Source organism: Saccostrea echinata, unplaced genomic scaffold, assembly GCF_033153115.1.
Source record: "Saccostrea echinata isolate AGI-Se365-2 ecotype Australia unplaced genomic scaffold, CSIRO_AGI_Sech_v1 ptg000029l, whole genome shotgun sequence".
NCBI lineage: Eukaryota > Metazoa > Mollusca > Bivalvia > Ostreida > Ostreidae > Saccostrea > Saccostrea echinata.
Window position 1 is genome coordinate 39,973,697 of NW_026889778.1, and position 17,686 is coordinate 39,991,382.

Sequence of the window (17,686 nt, forward strand, 5' to 3'; positions counted from 1 at the left end):
ATGGACGTGAAGTGTTAATAGAAGATTGACCACTTGACGATTGTATTCTATCATCTTGAAATGAATTGATACAAATGTAAGATGAACTCACCATGTGGGAACACAATTAATGGGTGTTTTTCTTGGTCAGTTTTTGGTGTGACTAGAATTGCTTCATATTCATGTGTACCTGCAAAATGAAAAAAAAAATTGTCACTTTCTTTGGAATGAACTTCATACATACAGTGTATGAGTAAAACATTTTGATTTACAATCTATGAACCCAGAAACAAAAGCCATCAGATTTGACAATGGGTTTTCACTTTAATTGTCAGAACCAGTAAACCTACCAAATTTCGGATGAGGTCGATGTGTTGGCAGGAATTTGAGAATTTCAAAGTTAATGTCTAAAACTGGCTCGGGATTGTCAAGAGGATGGAACATGACTGAAGATTCCTGTCCACTCTCTGGAAGTCTGCATATACTCTGTAAACAGATGGAATTTAGAGGGAGAGTTAATGAAAACAATGAAAAGTCTGTAATCTGAAATTTACCCAAATCTGGAGAGCTGAAGAACAGAAGAGTCAAATATGATACTGTATAGAGGCCAGAGTGGATAAAATTATTACTATTTAATGGGGATTAATGGGTTTGTCACCCATTACCTCCAACAAAGAGCACCCAGATAGTTAATAGCAGGATGTTCCAGGGTCAAATCCTTATCTGACCAACACTTTTACCTATTACTTGTACGGTATATTTTACAGCCAACAATGAAAACAACAAGTGGTTAAGAAAGATTCTAAGTAAAGTTTTCAGGGCAGAAAACCTTAAGAAAAAGGGCCCAAGATTGTAACAGAGATTCAGTACAATGACCCAGTAGCTCAGTAGTAGAGCCTCTGAGCCACTATACAGTTAGTGGGAGGTCCTGAGTCCGAGTCCCAGTGTGGCTGTCATTATTTCCCCTGATTGTTGTAATTATCTTTGATGCTTAAACACAGATATAAGTTCAATTAACAGTTAATATTTCATGATAAACATTCAAGCATAATATGACATATTTGAGACGCATTTGATACCTCTATGAACTCAAACTTTATACTGGATACTCCTGGGAAAAAATGCAATTTACACCACCACACAGTATTAAGCACCTATACCTGAACATCTATGTTTTAAGCATTAGTCAATAAAATAAGCTCAATTGCAGTATATGAAGGGCTTATTTTTAGAATAACAATTGAAAGTTACATTGAAATGAATTAACAGTCACAACTACAGTTTGCTTTAATTTGAGATTCAGCCTCAATATCATGAACACTCAGAAATCATGATTTTTTTGGGGTCAATTCCAAAGAATTTTGAAAAACTTAAATGTGTTACTTTTATGGTTTACAAGATTTTTTTTTTTTTTTTGGCTAGACTACATTCTCTTTAATATGCACACTTACAAAGTACGGTAACTGGTTTATGCTGGACTGAACTACAAGCATTCTGTCTTGAAATATATCAGTGACTTTCAGACATCCATGAGGTTCTAAAAATAAATACATTCAAGTTTAACTATTATCCATTCTGATAATTCATAATAAAATCACAAGCTTGAAAATTGTGATCAATTACTACCAATCTTAAATTAAAAAAAAATCTGTTGCAAATTTGTTGCAAGTTTATGCTGCAATTTTAATAAACCAATCTCCTCAAAGAAGATTTATCTGAAGTAAATATAAATGATAGAGGCAGAGTCAAGGACACTCACTAGAGAGAATGGGGGTGATCTTCTTTGTCTCCGTGTCCACCACCAGGACTGCCTACAATAAACCAGAAGTCTCTGACAAGACTGTAACTCTACTGGGTTGTGAATATAAAAGAGAAAAAGTGGCACCTGGACTTGCAAATGTGTAACTATAGCAAGGATTAATCTAGATTTTTGGCGAAACTACCTTTCCTGGAGAAATTGGGAAAATCAGCATTTTTAATTAATGAAGATTTAGAGTGGATAAATGGAGTAAGGAGTGGATCCTTATGTTGCGGGTTCAAATCCCACTGTCATACGCGGAGACCGGTCCTTCGGATGAGATTGTATAAACCTAGGTCCCGTGTCGCAGTAGGTGCTGGCACGAAAAAGAACCCTCACTGCTAAATGGCTCGAGTGCCGAGCATAGGTCAAAATTTGCAGTTCTCCACCAGCAAGAGGTGGCGTCTCCATATGAGTGAAAAATTCTCGAGAGGGACATTAAACAACAAACAAAACATAGAGTGGATAAAATAGCAAAGTAAAACAATATTTCACATCTGATGAAAATTTTTACTTTTAATTTCGAGTTTTTATGAAGGAAAAAAAATTATTTGAGCTTTTTGTTATTGTAAGGGGAATTTTTTACTCATCAAAAGGGGAAAATTGGATATTCAGGGGAAATTTTCTCTTACAACTGGGGAAAAATACTGAATATCTGTAGTAAATATGCTATAGATTAATCCCTGTATAGGAACACTGATAAATAGATTTATGATCCTTGTTATAGTCTACTTGCTTACCAAGTTTTGTTGAAATCAGATCAATTATGCAGGAAAGTAGCATTCAAAATAATTCCACATATCCTATTTTTAGCAACCATTGCCGCATTGTGTATCTAGGTGTACTATACCAGTGTCCCAAGTTTTATTGAAATCAGGCTAAAAGTGTGGGAAATGTAGCATTTTGAAAGAATTCAAATAACAATCATGGGAGAAATAATTTCACTGACACTTTGAAGGATTATCGTTGTCTTCATTTTGCTAGAATTCCAATGACTTTGACATTGCATGTTGAAATGTTTTGACGTCATAGTTACCTTGCTAATAACATTACGTCACAGATTCCTTGAACGCTACGCCCACTGATCATTTTAATTGGTTAAAATTATTAATAAATATTCATGAGGGAGTAGTCCCAGGGAGTAGCTCCGATTTTTCAGGGAGTAGTCCTCCGATGAGGGAAATAGTATCTTCTCAGGGAAATAGACAGTTTTATGGTATTAATTTTATATAGAGTAATAACAGTAGAGGTATAATAAATAAGTTTAGAATTCTTAAAATATTGCAGGCTTTTTTTTCTTGAATTTACAAGACAAACAATTTAATTTCCAAGAAAAAAAATTAAGATTCACCAAGTTTGAAGTGTGAGAGGACTCAATTGCTGAAAAGTTACAGATAAAATTACCATTTGACGTCTCCATATACTGTTAAAGACTACACGTTTTCCATCGGGAGCCCAGCATCGCTGTGGTAATGACATGCTATACACACCAGGAAATTCCTCCCCTATCAATCAAAAGGGTGAGATTGAGATTATGTTAACGAAGACTATACTTTTGAAAGACAATAAGAGTAAGTAATACAAATTACTTCCTGTTAAAATTCACAGTAACTTTTTTTTAAAAATATAATCGGACTCATAAAATTATTGTGACTTACAGTACGTGAAAATGTGAAATAACAGCAGTTTTGACAACAAGATATTTTGGTGAGAAAAAAAAACGCCTGAAAGCTGTATGGTGAAAATTTGAATTTCACCTTCCATTTTTGACCTTTCTTTTTTACCTCTTCTCAATAAAGTTCACTTTTTGATCAAACTTTTGACAGACAGACCGAAATCGGTGTGTCGCAATGCTCATTAAACCACGACATTAAACAATCTTGTGGAAGCAATATTGCCTCTGTAAGTGAAAATGATAAAGTGCACAAAGTGCACAATTTTTATTTTTCAGTCATACCTTTAGGATCTTTGATAATGTCCACCAGAACAGTAAGGTTTCCTGACTTCATATCACACTGAAAAACATTGATGCATTGTACAAATTAACACTACATACATGAACCTAGAAACACTGAAATTACAGAGAGACTATATATGCATATGTGTTCTTTTTTAAGTATACCTTGAGTAATTTACATGTAACAAGATGTGTTTGTGAAACACTGATGCCCCCGAATGGCAACTTATAGCAAAGGTTAAACTTTCTCAAATGCAAATCAATTATGTTGGCACCCAAAGTAAGGTCTTGTCTCGAGGAATAAACCTGTGAAATATGAAAGCCCTAGCATCAACCATTGAATAGATATAGAAAAGGTTACAGTTTTTCAAAAGTATGCCAAACATCAATGTCAAGGTCTAATGGTCAAAATTAATGGTGTTCAAGGAAAGGCCAGGTGAAATATGAAAGCTGAAGCACCAATCGTTCAAAAGTTATGAACAAGTTTAAAGTTTTCCAAAAGTAGGTCAAACTCCAAGGTCAAAGGGTCAAAGTTGTAGGTATACAAAAAAAGGTCTTGTCACAAGGATTACATACGTAAAGTATGAAAGCCCTAGCACCAATTGTTCAAAAGTTATGGCCAAGGTTAAAGTTTTCCAAAAGTGGGTCAAACTCCAAGGTCAAAGGGTCAAAGTTGTTGGTATCCAAAGGAAGGCCTTGTCAAAAGGAAGTATGAAAGCCCTAGCATCAATTGTTCAAAAGTTCAAAAGGTCAAATATGGTGGTACCTAAAGAAAGGAATACACATGTGAAATATGAAAGCCATAGCTCCAACCAATCAAAAGTTATGGGCAAGGTTAAAGTTTTTGCGGACAAACAGACAAACAGACAGACAGGACAAAAACTACATACCCCTGAATCTTCGATACGGGGGCATGATAAAAGTACAATTCAAAAAAATGCAAAACAAATATATCTACTCAATTAAATAAGCATATAATATTGGAATTTTAAGAGAGAGAGAGAGAGAAACACCATGTACCATCATCAACCTTGAACACTGGTAGTGTGGTCCTCCTATATCGTTGTCTAGGTAAATCAACTTTGACCCATCCAAACTTAACCTTGGTAACCAGCTGGCCCTGCCATCTTCACTAAGCTGCTCTTTTTGGATAAAAAACATCACAACTGATTAAAACATCACAACATTTGAATACACAAATTCTACACATTCTCATAATTTTTAAGTATCATAGTGGACTTAAATCAACACTTTTTAAAATGATTTTGTTTTTTAAAATTACTATGCACACAAATTACTGAAAATAATCATAAACTTACTTATGGATGATGTTTTGGAATCCCAAAGATAAATTGCTGACCTGAAAAATTAAATGACTTAAATTCATCATATAAAACAACTTGGCACTCAAAAATCTGGTTAGGTATGACACAATTAATAGTCTATAGACCCATATGTAAATCTTAAACACAGTCTAAAGAGTTCAGAAATTATAAATAACTTGCCGTCTAATTGGACAGTAGGTCAGTCCAAGTCTGTATGGGTCATGCTTCCATCCCACAAATATGATCCCATTGTCTGGAGTCCAGATGGCCTGTTTCATTTTCATAACCATAATTGTTCATCATATTAATCATAATTGTTTTTTTTTAGAACCATACAAATGTTTAAAAGCAGTTTTGTATATTTATTGTTGATAAACCCAACATTTCAAACAAGAGGCCCAAGGGCCTTAACAGTCACCTGAGATGATACAACCTTGAGCAAAGAAGATTCTCAGAGAATTAATGAATTTCCACTAATTGTAATCAATAGAGCAGGATATTCCAAGAATTATTTCAAATTAAACAAATACTTCTAGATCTACTTAGTTAATTTCTACCTTAAAGAACAAACATTAGCACAAGCATTTAATTATAATGAATTAAAACAAATGTACAATTTCTTGTGCTCATCACCTATTGTGATATACATGTGCCAATGCCAATAAAAGAGGTGAATATATATGAGCTGATGGTAGAGAGTTATAATGTAAATTATTGTTACCTGTCCAACAGTGATATCATCAGGCAGGGTGTCCAGTGTATTTATATCGCCACTGTCTAAGTCCAGGACATTTAATGCCAGCTTGTGTTTTCCTACCAACTGTTCTCCCCAATCTTGTTTAAAGTCATGTTCATGACCCTGAAAAAGAAATAAAAGACATTTTTAAAAAGTTTAAAAATTTCTGTGTACTGAATGTTAAATTCTAAGATACAAAGAGATGTAAGGCAGGCAGGGATGTACATCAGGATGTTTGGTCATGAACCACATATGACCTTGACATTTTACGTTTGAGTCAAAATAATTGTGTTCCAGCCAAATAATCTGGGTATATAATTATACCTACAGTACATTATGAGTTTCCAAAATACAATGAAAGCTATACAAAAATATAAAAAGCTGCCATGATTTATGATTTGCAAGGAATTTGCAATTGAGCATTCTGAATACATTCTGTTAATTGTTTTAGCATTTTTGTCAATATATAGAAAAAGAAGATAAATTCAGGGGAGAAAACTCTGTATTTACCCTGACAGAAGGTTCCTCGTCTGGCTTGTCTACTTCTCCCTTCTTGGTATCAAAGTACGACACCATCTTTGGAGCCTTTTTCTCTGATATATACAACAGCTTTGTTTCATCTTTAGACCAGTGTATACATCCAAACTGTCCTGTAGAAAAAATAAATTTTATTTAAGTAAATGAGGGGGAAAAAAATTGTCTCAGTTTGTTTGGTCAAAGAATTGAAAATCTTTTACTAGTTTTTCTGCCAAACTTGATGAAATTTGGCATATTGCATTACCATCCTTAGTGCAAATCTTTCCATGTTTCTCTTTGCCAAGAACATCAAATTGTTTTATCTTCTTGCAGTGATTCCAAATCTGTATTAGTTATAACAAAATGATTAAACTTAGTTGTCCTGTGAAGTTGATCTGCATGAGTTAAATATCATCTCATAAATATAAATCAGTGTGTTAGCAATCTATCAGCTTAAAGTACAAGTTGACCAGTACATGTATTTTATTTCCAGAATTGCTCCTTCCTACCTCAATGAATTGTTTTTCGTCTCCTCCTTTTTTTGGTGTGAATTTGCGGACTATGGCATTAAATTTTCCTGAGGGTGCTTCTTCATCATACATACTGAAAAATTCATCAGAACTTCTTCATTCTAACATATATGTTTAGATTAAATATAAGAAATTAAATTCAACTGAACAATCTCTGTTCTAATTAAATCTTTTAAGACACAAAGAAGTTGTACAGCATTTGTAAGCCACTTCCCTAAAGAGTTTGTTAATTTTTCTTCGCACTACCTCTTTCTTTGAATAAAATATATTGGTCTAAAAATGTTGACTCTCCATCACTAATGAAGTATTCATACAAATCTGAAGTTTTTATCCTCAACATGTGCTCAGGTGAATTCCATAGCTCCAGCAACAACTGATGGACAAACAAAAGTTCTATAGATTGATTGGATATATCCCAGTTCCCTTGGTCGCAAGTCTTGGTTAAATAAAACAGTACCCAAAGAGAGCTCATCGGAGTTCCATCCTTTTCTAGAGATCTTGTATTAATATGAAAAAATTCAGTAGTTATATCCCTGTGTCCATCCATTCTTATAAAGTTTGGGGAAAACTCCTCAACCCCAGTCCCAATCTGGATGTCATACATGATCAATATAATGGTATCAAAATAAATTTTACTGCCTGCTTAAATAACATACCTGGTTCTGAATTTGAAGATAATAGGAAAATCATGAGAAGAGTTGTGAAGTAGAATAGAAATTAGTGGATTATAAGAAAGACAGAAAAATTACTTGCAAAGCCCTAATTTGACCTTGTAATCCTGACTGTGTAACAGCTAGAAGATACCAAGGAAAAAATCAAAATAATTGTTAAATGCATCAGAAATGATTTCTCCCCTCTGTTAATAATTATTTTTTTTATCTATTTAACAAAAATTTAGATCAGTATACCTACATATTACTATCTGTTGTAGAAATCTTCCTGTGATTTACTTCAAACTTGGCAGGGCTATCCTCACTGACATGGTAACTCTTTGTGAACTTGACTTTCTCCAATCTGTCAAGGTCACTTTGGTTCCAAACCGAATTAACCACAATCTGGTTCTGGATTCCATTATAAGAGAACCAGGCTACCATTGGCTCTGGGTGGGAAACCAATCTTTTGTAAACTTCAATTGCGGAAGTGAGCTATCAAAGGGAAAAAGAATCAGTATCATGTGAAGTTAATGTGTAAATAGTTTAAAGATAACCCAAGTCTTGGATCTGCAGGTGCAATTCTTAGAAAGTTTTCATCAATGTTAAAAATTTTGAAAAGTAGTTCAAACTTAAATGTCAGTCACAGGGTCAAAAATCATAGTGCATTAGGAAAGGATTGACACAGATTATTTACACTTCAAATATGAACTCCTATCTTCTCTGATTGACAAAATTTCTGAAAAGTGGGACAAACTTCAAGATCAAGGATCAAGTAACATAGTATATTTGGAAAGGTTTTGGAAAGGGCTTGTCACAGGTAATGTACATATGAAATGTAAATGCACTCTTTCTACATTCAAAAGTTATAACCAAGTTTAAAGTTTTTGTGACAGACAGACTGACAGACAAATGAAATGTTCCCTAAAATGATGGACAATAAAATGACTGCAAAGGCAATGTACGACACATGTCATCCATTCCATGCAGGTAGCCAAAAAGCAATCAAGTGTAACAAATGTGAAAGGTATACCTCAGTGCTAATCTTGGAGATAGGAAAACTAAAATGGAGTTTGGGTATTTATCATATGAGTCATTTTCAACTTTAACAGTCTCTTTTATGACCATGCATGTATAAATAAATACACAACCTACACCTTAGGATTATTCCTAGCATACCTGTACATATGTAATTATCAGTTATCTGACAATTAATAGTCAATTTTTTAACATCTTAAAGTTTTTGACATTAAACATTGACAGTATTCATATTGAAAGAATTCAAATATTATGTATGTACATATATTGATTGGGTTTGAGAGCAAAATGGAATTTTGTGGGACCCAAGAATCAAACTGTTTGCCTCAGAGGTTGTTAGGCTGAAGGCAGCCATTTTGGTTCAAGGATTTGGCAAAATGCATCCTGCCCAACAACCCAGTAAATAAATGTTTCATTATACCTTTAACTGGCTTCCATGTTTGTTATGATGTTTACCAGCCATGAGGATTAAAATTGTCAACTCTGTAAATGTCGAACACCAACCACAGTATATCACCCTCCAATGACAAAATCTGTTCAGGGGCGTTGATATTCATTTCAATTCCATGGGGAAATATTAATTGTCATATGCACATTTATCGATTCATTATCTCCATTAAAAAAGAAATGTATTTTCATTTAACGATTTTATGCAGCAATAATCTTGAATTTTTTTTTTTAGATTATAGTTGGCAAAACATCCAAATATATATGAAAAAACAGATTGTGACAGAGTCTGTTGCATCTTCTATTTTGAGTTTATTGGGATACATCAAGTCTACATATGAAGGAGAGTAACTAAGTTTATTGATAAACATGGAAATAAAGACTGTAGCAAAAGTTTTTTCTTCTCATTTAGAAGTTTTTTTTAGAACTATGCAAGATTTGTTTGTTTGTATGTTGTTTAACGTCCCTCTTGAGAATTTTTCACTCATATAGAGACGCCACCACTTGCCAGTGGAGACCTGCAAATTTTGTCCTATACTCAGCACTTACGGCCATTGAGCAGTGAGGGATCTTTTTCGTGCCAGCACCTACTGCGACACGGGACCTCGGTATATGTGGTCTCGACATCCGAAGGACCAGTCTCCATGTCCCACAGTGGGATTCGAACCCGCGACGTAAGGATCAACTCCTTACTCTGCGACTTGAATTATGCAAGACTGCACAATGACAAAAATTTTCAGCAACAAATTTCTTTTTCAGATAGGTTAGAAATGCACATTTCCAAGTTACAATATCCAAGTTTCTCCTAGACTTAGTAGTGTGTGAGACATCATATTAATTATTACTACTGAATATATTCAGGGAAATATTTATAATACAAAACATACCTTGGAGTATGAAAATTTCCAATGAATTGAATATCAAATTCAAATATTGTAAAACATATATTTTCATGGGATCAAATTTTCGAGGTTTGGAGAAAAATTATTGGTTTATGGGGATTTGATTTAATGTTGAAGAAGTATCAAGTTGATATATATTTGAAATTTTATATTTTGTGGAGTTATGAATTCATGGAACTCTTCATACCATGAAAAAGAAAAAAGAAAATTAGATCCCCACAAAAATTAGTGATTTCACAGTAATTAAAAAAAAATAATGTCAGTTCAATATTTTCAAAGTTTGTTATCCTTAAAATTTGGTATAAAATATGTAAATTTCATTATTTTTAATCTCTACAGGACACAAAATCAGTTCACTATTTCAAAAATTTCTATATCTGACCATACATATACATTGTGTATGCTATTTTGAGTGAAAAACAGAAAAAAACTAGAAATATTCCCATAGGACATGAATGCCCTGCCGAGGGTATATTAGTAATGCAACATGAACATTTGTATTAGTGTATGAAATTTGATGAGAATATCTTGAATAGTTTCTTTAAAATTGAAATCTAAAAAGTTGGATATATGTGATAAATTCTCACCAAATTATGTATAAGTGCATAAGCTTACATAAATATACCTTAAATGATTTCTTTAAAACTAAGCAACATGCAAATTTAAGGAAGTGAGGTCAAGGTCACAGGAAAGTTCAAGGTCAAATATTTTTGATGCAGTTGAATAGTTCTCACAAATATGTATCAGCATATTAAGTTTGATAAAAAATATTTTGAATGGTTTATTTAAAACAGAGCTAAACACTAATTTAAAGTAAATGAAGTTAAAGGTAAAGGAAAGGTCAAGGTCAAAATGTTGATGCAGATGAAAAGCTTACATCAGTATGAATTAGCATATGAAGTTTGATAAAAATATTATGAATGGTTTCTTTAAAACTAAGCTAAACACAATTTGAGAAAAGTAAGGTCAAGGTCAAATGGAAGGTCAAGGTAAAAAAATGTTGATGCAGTTGAATAGCTCTCATCTGTATGTATCAGCATATGAAGTTTGATAACACTGTCCTGAATGGTTTCTTAAGAACTGAGCTAAACACTAATTTAAGAAAAGTGAGGTCAAGGTCAAAGGAAAAGTCAAGGTCAAAAAATATTGATGCAGTTGGATAGCTCTCATCAGTATGTATTAGCATATGAAGATTGATAACACTATCCTGAATTTTAAATAAATGCAGATTATTTTACATTAGCTGTTGTGTGAACGCTATTTGATTGGCATTAGTTAATTTGCATTATTTTACTTCACATTAATTAATTTACTGCAAATCAAAAATTTAATGCTCATTCATGTGTACAGGGCATATAAGTCTTCAGAAACACTTTCTCACAAACTCACTGCTCACAAAATTGGTAAATTCTAAGCCATGATAAATATAACATACATTAACCAGGAAATGATCTTTAATAATGAGAGAGAATTAAAATTCGGATTAATGAAGTTCGTATGAAAGTTTTGACATGCATATTTTTTCATGTTTTTATTCAATTCAGTCATTCCTTTAAAACGTAAACATTTTAATTTAAATATATTACAGTAAGTTCAATTTGACTTTTAAGCAAAGAATGCACATACCACCATAGTTACTTTCCAGTATGGATCAATATTTCAGTCCACTATATGTTGACATACATCTATAAGTGTATACCTTATCTATCATGTCTATGCATTAAAACTGAGGGGTTTAACATTTGGTGCGTTCCAATTTTGCACACATTTGATGGATTAAGAGGTGTGAACATTAAAAGTCTGCATTAATTCTGCCTAGAATTTTTCTGAATTTACCTGCATTTGATCTGTACTTAGTGTACTGTAAAATAGAATTTAGTGAACATTTTTGTCTGATCAACTCAGCCTTTTTTTTCCCTAATAGATAAATTATGGACACTGTCAGTTAAAAAAAATGTTTAACTTTCCCCACACATAAATGAATCAATTGAAAAATTAAATAGAGACTACGAAAAGTGTGGTATCAGTGTAGAGACCAATGGCTAACTGGCAAATGAGGAACACATCTGACTCAGATTCATTGAAGAAGTAAACATCACATGTATACACCTCCTTCACCTAGGCTGAGTGAAAGACTTTGATGCCCAAGATTGATTGAGTTAATTTTTGTGCTTATGAGGCTCAGTCTTTGATTTCTTATACAAGATTCTAGTGACAGATTTAAGATCTCCAAATCAACATGATTGTGCAACAATTGTCAATCTTTGACATCTTGACCACAATAACAATAAATTAAAACACAGTTATATGTATAGTAAATTTAAGTCCCTCTCCAAAGTTCAACTGAACTTTGGTATCTCAAACACAGATATCTTCAATACCATGGCTATGTTGAAGTGATTTGAATGTCCCCATAAGCACAATTTCTGTAAGTATTTTACTCTCAATATCTCAAACCTTCGGATATCTCAAAGTTTTTTCGTGAACCCACAGTGTTTGAAATAACGAGGTTTGACTGTACTAATTATCTGGTTCACAGAGCAATATGGTTTCATTTGTGTTAACACTTACAATATAGACAAAATTACTGATATCGGTGGTGTTTTCCATCACTCCTAAAATAATCATGTATGCAAACTTGTGCTGGTGACAGCTGTCTGTTCTAATTCCTGGTCTCAATCTACCTGGTGACAACTGTCTGTTCTAATTCCTGGTCTCATTCTACCTGGTGACAGCTATCTGAACTAATGTAATATTTTATTGTTGTGAACTTTATATACAACAAGAGTATGAATGACAACGATATCAATTTATATCTATTGTTGATCTTTGTATCTATTTATCGTATGGTACCTCTAAATGCAATACACATGCCTCAGAAATGTCGTATTTTTTATTAATGGATGATAAATTTAGGGTTCTCGCTCTCTTACATATGTCTTTTAGTTCTTCTGTTCTTTAATTGAAATGACAAATACATTTAACATTTAAAATTGGATTGAGATTGGCATGTTTTGTATTATCTGCAATGCCATGCTGTTCCAGTCAGACGACCAAACGCGCCTCTAATTTTGAAGAGTTCACTTATGGAAATAGAACATATTCCTGGTCCAAATCTATCTGGTGACAACTGTCTGTACTAATTCCTGGTCTCAGTCTACCTGATGCTAGTGACAGCTGTCTGAACTAATTCCTGGTCTCAATCTACCTGATGCTGGTGACAGCTGTCTGTACTAATGCCTGGTCTCAGTCTACCTGGTGACAGCTGTCTGAACTAATTCCTGGTCTCAATCTACCTGATGCTGGTGACAGTTGTCTGTACTAATGCCTGGTCTCAATCTACCTGGTGACAGCTGTCTGAACTAATTCCTGGTCTCAATCTACCTGATGCTGGTGACAGCTGTCTGTACTAATGCCTGGTCTCAGTCTACCTGGTGACAGCTGTCTGAACTAATTCCTGGTCTCAATCTACCTGATGCTAGTGACAGCTGTCTGTACTTATTCCTGGTCTCAATCTACATGATGCTGGTGACAGCTGTCTGAACTAATTCCTGGTCTCAGTCTACCTGGTGCTGGTGACAGCTGTCTGTACTAATTCCTGGTCTCAATCTACCTGATGCTGGTGACAGCTGTCTGAACTAATTCCTGGTCTCAGTCTACCTGGTGCTGGTGACATCTGTCTGAACTAATTCCTGGTCTCAGTCTACCTGGTGCTGGTGACAGCTGTCTGTACTAATTCCTGGTCTCAATCTACCTGGTGACAACTGTCTGTTCTAATTCCTAGTCTCCGTCTACCTGGTGCTGGTGACAGCTGTCTGTACTTATTCCTGGTCTCATTCTACCTGGTGACAGCTGTCTGTACTAATTCCTGGTCTCAATCTACCTGGTGACAGCTGTCTTAACTAATTCTTGGTCTCAGTCTACCTGATGCTGTATTTTATTTTTTTATTTATTTGGTAAAAAAGAAGGTGGGTTCAAATAAATTGAACAGAGCTGCAGATTAAGATTTAACTATGTAACTATAGATAGATATATTAATACAGCAACATGCTTATAATGAAGAGCCAGTCAGGGCTCTAATTGGTGACTAATTTAGTCGCCATGGCGCCTAAAGTTTTTCCATAAGTCGCCAAATTGACAACCATTTTAAACTGACTTGGCGATCGTTTAATTCCGGAAATTTTCACATTTTTAACAATTTTTCTGAAAAAATGAAAAGAAATTTAAAAGAAGAGGAAATTATTTTTAGCAATGGACAAGTCGAGTTTTGTTAGGCACGTCAGGGGTTCCTATATTCTATTCACTTTTAAAGTGGCACCTTAGAAAAATTGCCTGGTGACTAAAAATTTGTATTGGTGACTAAAATTTTTTGATAAGGCACCAGCTGGTGCCTAAATTTTAGAGGCCACTTAGAGGCCTGCCAGTGATGGATGATTTTGCTTTGTTATAAGGGTAACTCATTTTATTCATTAAGTTTACATTATATTTTAAAGAGAAAAGATATTCCCTTAGCTCTAATTGTCAATTCATTATGAGCAAGTTTGCTATTTATAAGCGTGTTATACTGCATGCTTATATGCAAGATATGTGTCAAAATGAATTGCATACCTAAAGCCTGTATCATAGTTTGAATTTCTTTGCACTCAGTCAACAATTATTATTATTATTTATATATATGTTTTTCAATGTTTGGGCAATATTGTATACTCACCAATAATTTAAATATCCATATTTGGAGTACACTTGGTATTTGATGTTCCTTGGATGATCCTCATTTGCCTATAAAGTGTTCAGAACACAACTTTGTCTAATTGAAATTCTTAAGGTGAATCAAACCATGCCACAGCATTTTATCCACACTTTCATTGTTATCATTTGCAGGAAACCTGTTTATTGACATATTTTTTACTGTTGATGATGAAATTGTTAACATGTTCAATGCTGCAAATGCCACTTCTTTGTGGCATTCTGCATATGTTGATATTCTAAATAAGAACATTTCCCAAAAAAATACTATACCTGGAAGATTAAAATTAATAATTTCCCACATCAGTTCCAGGTGAGGGAAATACACAACACACATTTTGGAACATCCTACAATTACCATAGCTACATAATGTACAAAACTAAAAAGCACTAGTCATGTTGGTGATGTAGATGATAATTCTTTTTTTTTTTGGACATAGTTAATCACTGTTATTAATATTGAAGTTCAATTATATACTAGCCATGTATATACTGTATACAAGGTTATTTTCGTCCCATATTATTTTTCCCCTTTCACACTTGCGAGCAATTTTTCCCCATTTTAAATTCGCCCAGTCACAATTCTGTTTCAGAATTTATACTATGTTCCTTGAACTAGTCTGATTTAAATTCACCCGTGATTAGGGCGAATAGGGTGAAAATAAAATGGGGGCAAAAATATCCCTGTATACAATATATTGTAGAGAAGACTTAATGTCAGAAATGCCGATTTCAAATAATTCACAAGTGGCCCATGGGTGACTTTGCCCTGACACACTTTCTTGAAGAAATGAAGTATGATCATGAGAATTAGGGATGCATAATGATAAGGCTGAAACCTGACTCCCGTACCAAACATTCTAACAAATGCTCATGAGCAGCTCATGAGACTCACATGAGAATCAAGTAAGAATTGTATGCAAATTAGGTAGAATTGGATTTTGCTCATGTGCAGATTGTTAGTCTCTGTTAGGGAGGAAAATACTAACCAAAATGCACATGTGCAAAATAATGCTCACTTGGATGCTCATGAGCAAAAGTCTATTCAATTTGCTCACCTAAGAACAGCCTAATTTAAGATATAGCATTGGTAGTGATTTTTCTAAGTTCAGTTTTCTCACGTGAGCAAGAGGTGAGCAAGAGGTGAGGAAATTGGACATAGTCAAAATTCAGTATTACAAGTAGAACCAAAACCAAAGATTTACAAGTCTCAATTCGTCACGTGAGGCTCACGTGAGGAAATACAATACTTTGACACTCTATGTGGTCCAAGCTTTCCCAAGCCTTTATTACAAATTGACCATGTGTTAAGTGTTAACACTTCCTGATGATAGCATCACAAATGATTGGGGATCAGGCAGGAATAAATTCTTAATTTTTTGAGCTTCTAATCTTCATCTCCCATCAATTTGAAAATGCTTTCCTCTACTTAAACAACCTGTTGTGTCCCCCACTGTTACTTAAGGTGGGGCAGTATCCAATGAGGAGAGCCAGTTAGGATTTGTGCGCCTTCTAAGACCAGTTCAAAATTTCAACACAAAATGTTTGTGAGGGACATTGAAAGTATATGGATTAATACAGTGAAGAACTGAAATATGCTTTTGGAAATACATGTCATCACCATATTGAACTAGATGCTAACCTTTAAAAGTTACAAATGTATCCAGTATGTCCATGGGATGAGGAAATGATTAAAGATCAATTAGATATTACCAGGGTGCAGCCACAATGAAGGAAAATTTCAAAGATATGCTGATCTGAGAATAGGGTAAGTGCTTTGAAATTTATTATCCCCCCTCTCATTTCAGATATTACTAATTAAAAAAAAAATATGTTTATATGTTAATTATCAGTGTATTTAAGTTTGATATATTTAATGCAGAATGTTATCAGGAATTACAGTTTAATTAAGAACTATAAATATGGTAAGAACAGATTAGGTCAGAGTGTACAATTGACAGTCTCAGTGTGGTATTCTATGAATTACAAGTATTTAAGTTGCTAATTAAATATTGATGCATATGATTTTTCTATTGACTGGCTTTTCATGACCAACGGAACATTGAAAATATACTAACTTATTATAACTTCAAATTTTTTGCAGATGAAATTTGGAATCAAAGGATCTGCAGATTAATCATGTACCCTAGCTGAGCTTGCATACATGACAGAGTTCTGATGTTGGCACTCATTTAAAGGAAATGCAAGGTAAAAGAATGGAACAGGATGAATTGATTATGATTCTTATGACGTACCACTGGATTATTATTTTAAACCCATGTATGACTGCCACTCATAAATTCAGCAAAGGAAGAAACATCTACTTAGCCTCCAAGACAACTTAAAACCATCTAGTACTAGTGCAGTCAAAAATGTTGACTAGACATTTACATTGGATGTTCTATGTTAATCTACTGGAAATGGAACTATTGGATAATAATACCTTGATTGATGTGTACTGTACATAATTAAAATAATTTAATTTAAATTTTTATTTCATTTTAAGTTTAAAAGATGAAGTTCACTGAACATAATTGTGCATGCATCTATTTACATGTACATGTTGCTAAAGAGTATTTAAAATGTAATTGATGAATCACATTTTAGAATTACATAATTATATAATGTTTGTAATCTGAATTTTGTTCTATTGTTGCTTGTTCCAAGTGAGCAATTGTTGCACATGAGTCTCATGAGCCTCATGAGACTCATGTGAGCAATATTCTAGGTGAGCAAAATGATTCCTCACATGAGCAAAAAATGCTAATGTGCAGAACCCTGCTCACGTGAGCATTTCACCTAATTTGCATGTTAAATTGCACATGAGACTCACGTGAGCAACTCAGGTGAGGAAATCTGGTTAGTCCTCACGTGAGCTGCTCATGAGCAAATTGTGAAAATGGTTTGGTATGGGGTAATATCATGAAAATCTATGATACATGAGATTGTATCATGACACGTACCACTAATGGCAATGCTGGCCAACCATTAGCCCTCAGAGCTCTAGACAGGTGTGCTACCAAATGAGCTCTTAAACTATCAGTAGATGAACCTGCCTGATA

At 33.9% G+C, this 17,686-nt stretch overlaps 1 protein-coding gene across 3 annotated transcripts in view; it reads right to left on the reverse strand.

Moving 5' to 3' along the window:
* LOC133195940 (acylamino-acid-releasing enzyme-like) overlaps positions 1-17,686 on the reverse strand; it is a 31,507-nt gene that overhangs the window by 13,240 nt on the left and 581 nt on the right. Inside the window, exons 1-16 of one of the 3 annotated variants that reach the window (XM_061331926.1) lie at positions 14,898-14,944; positions 14,590-14,657; positions 7,754-7,986; positions 6,821-6,914; positions 6,577-6,655; positions 6,306-6,445; positions 5,781-5,918; positions 5,240-5,328; positions 5,054-5,094; positions 4,755-4,876; positions 3,735-3,792; positions 3,182-3,282; positions 1,739-1,790; positions 1,431-1,516; positions 330-465; positions 92-169 (exon numbers count right to left, since the gene is read on the reverse strand). In XM_061331926.1, coding sequence (XP_061187910.1) covers positions 92-169; positions 330-465; positions 1,431-1,516; positions 1,739-1,790; positions 3,182-3,282; positions 3,735-3,792; positions 4,755-4,876; positions 5,054-5,094; positions 5,240-5,328; positions 5,781-5,918; positions 6,306-6,445; positions 6,577-6,655; positions 6,821-6,914; positions 7,754-7,935 — 1,396 coding nt within the window. In that variant the 5' untranslated portion in view covers positions 7,936-7,986; positions 14,590-14,657; positions 14,898-14,944. Of the gene's footprint in view, positions 1-91; positions 170-329; positions 466-1,430; positions 1,517-1,738; positions 1,791-3,181; positions 3,283-3,734; positions 3,793-4,754; positions 4,877-5,053; positions 5,095-5,239; positions 5,329-5,780; positions 5,919-6,305; positions 6,446-6,576; positions 6,656-6,820; positions 6,915-7,753; positions 7,987-11,504; positions 11,526-14,589; positions 14,658-14,897; positions 14,945-17,686 lie in introns of those variants that run through there. The other 2 variants (XM_061331925.1, XM_061331924.1) reach the window with 2 other exon arrangements.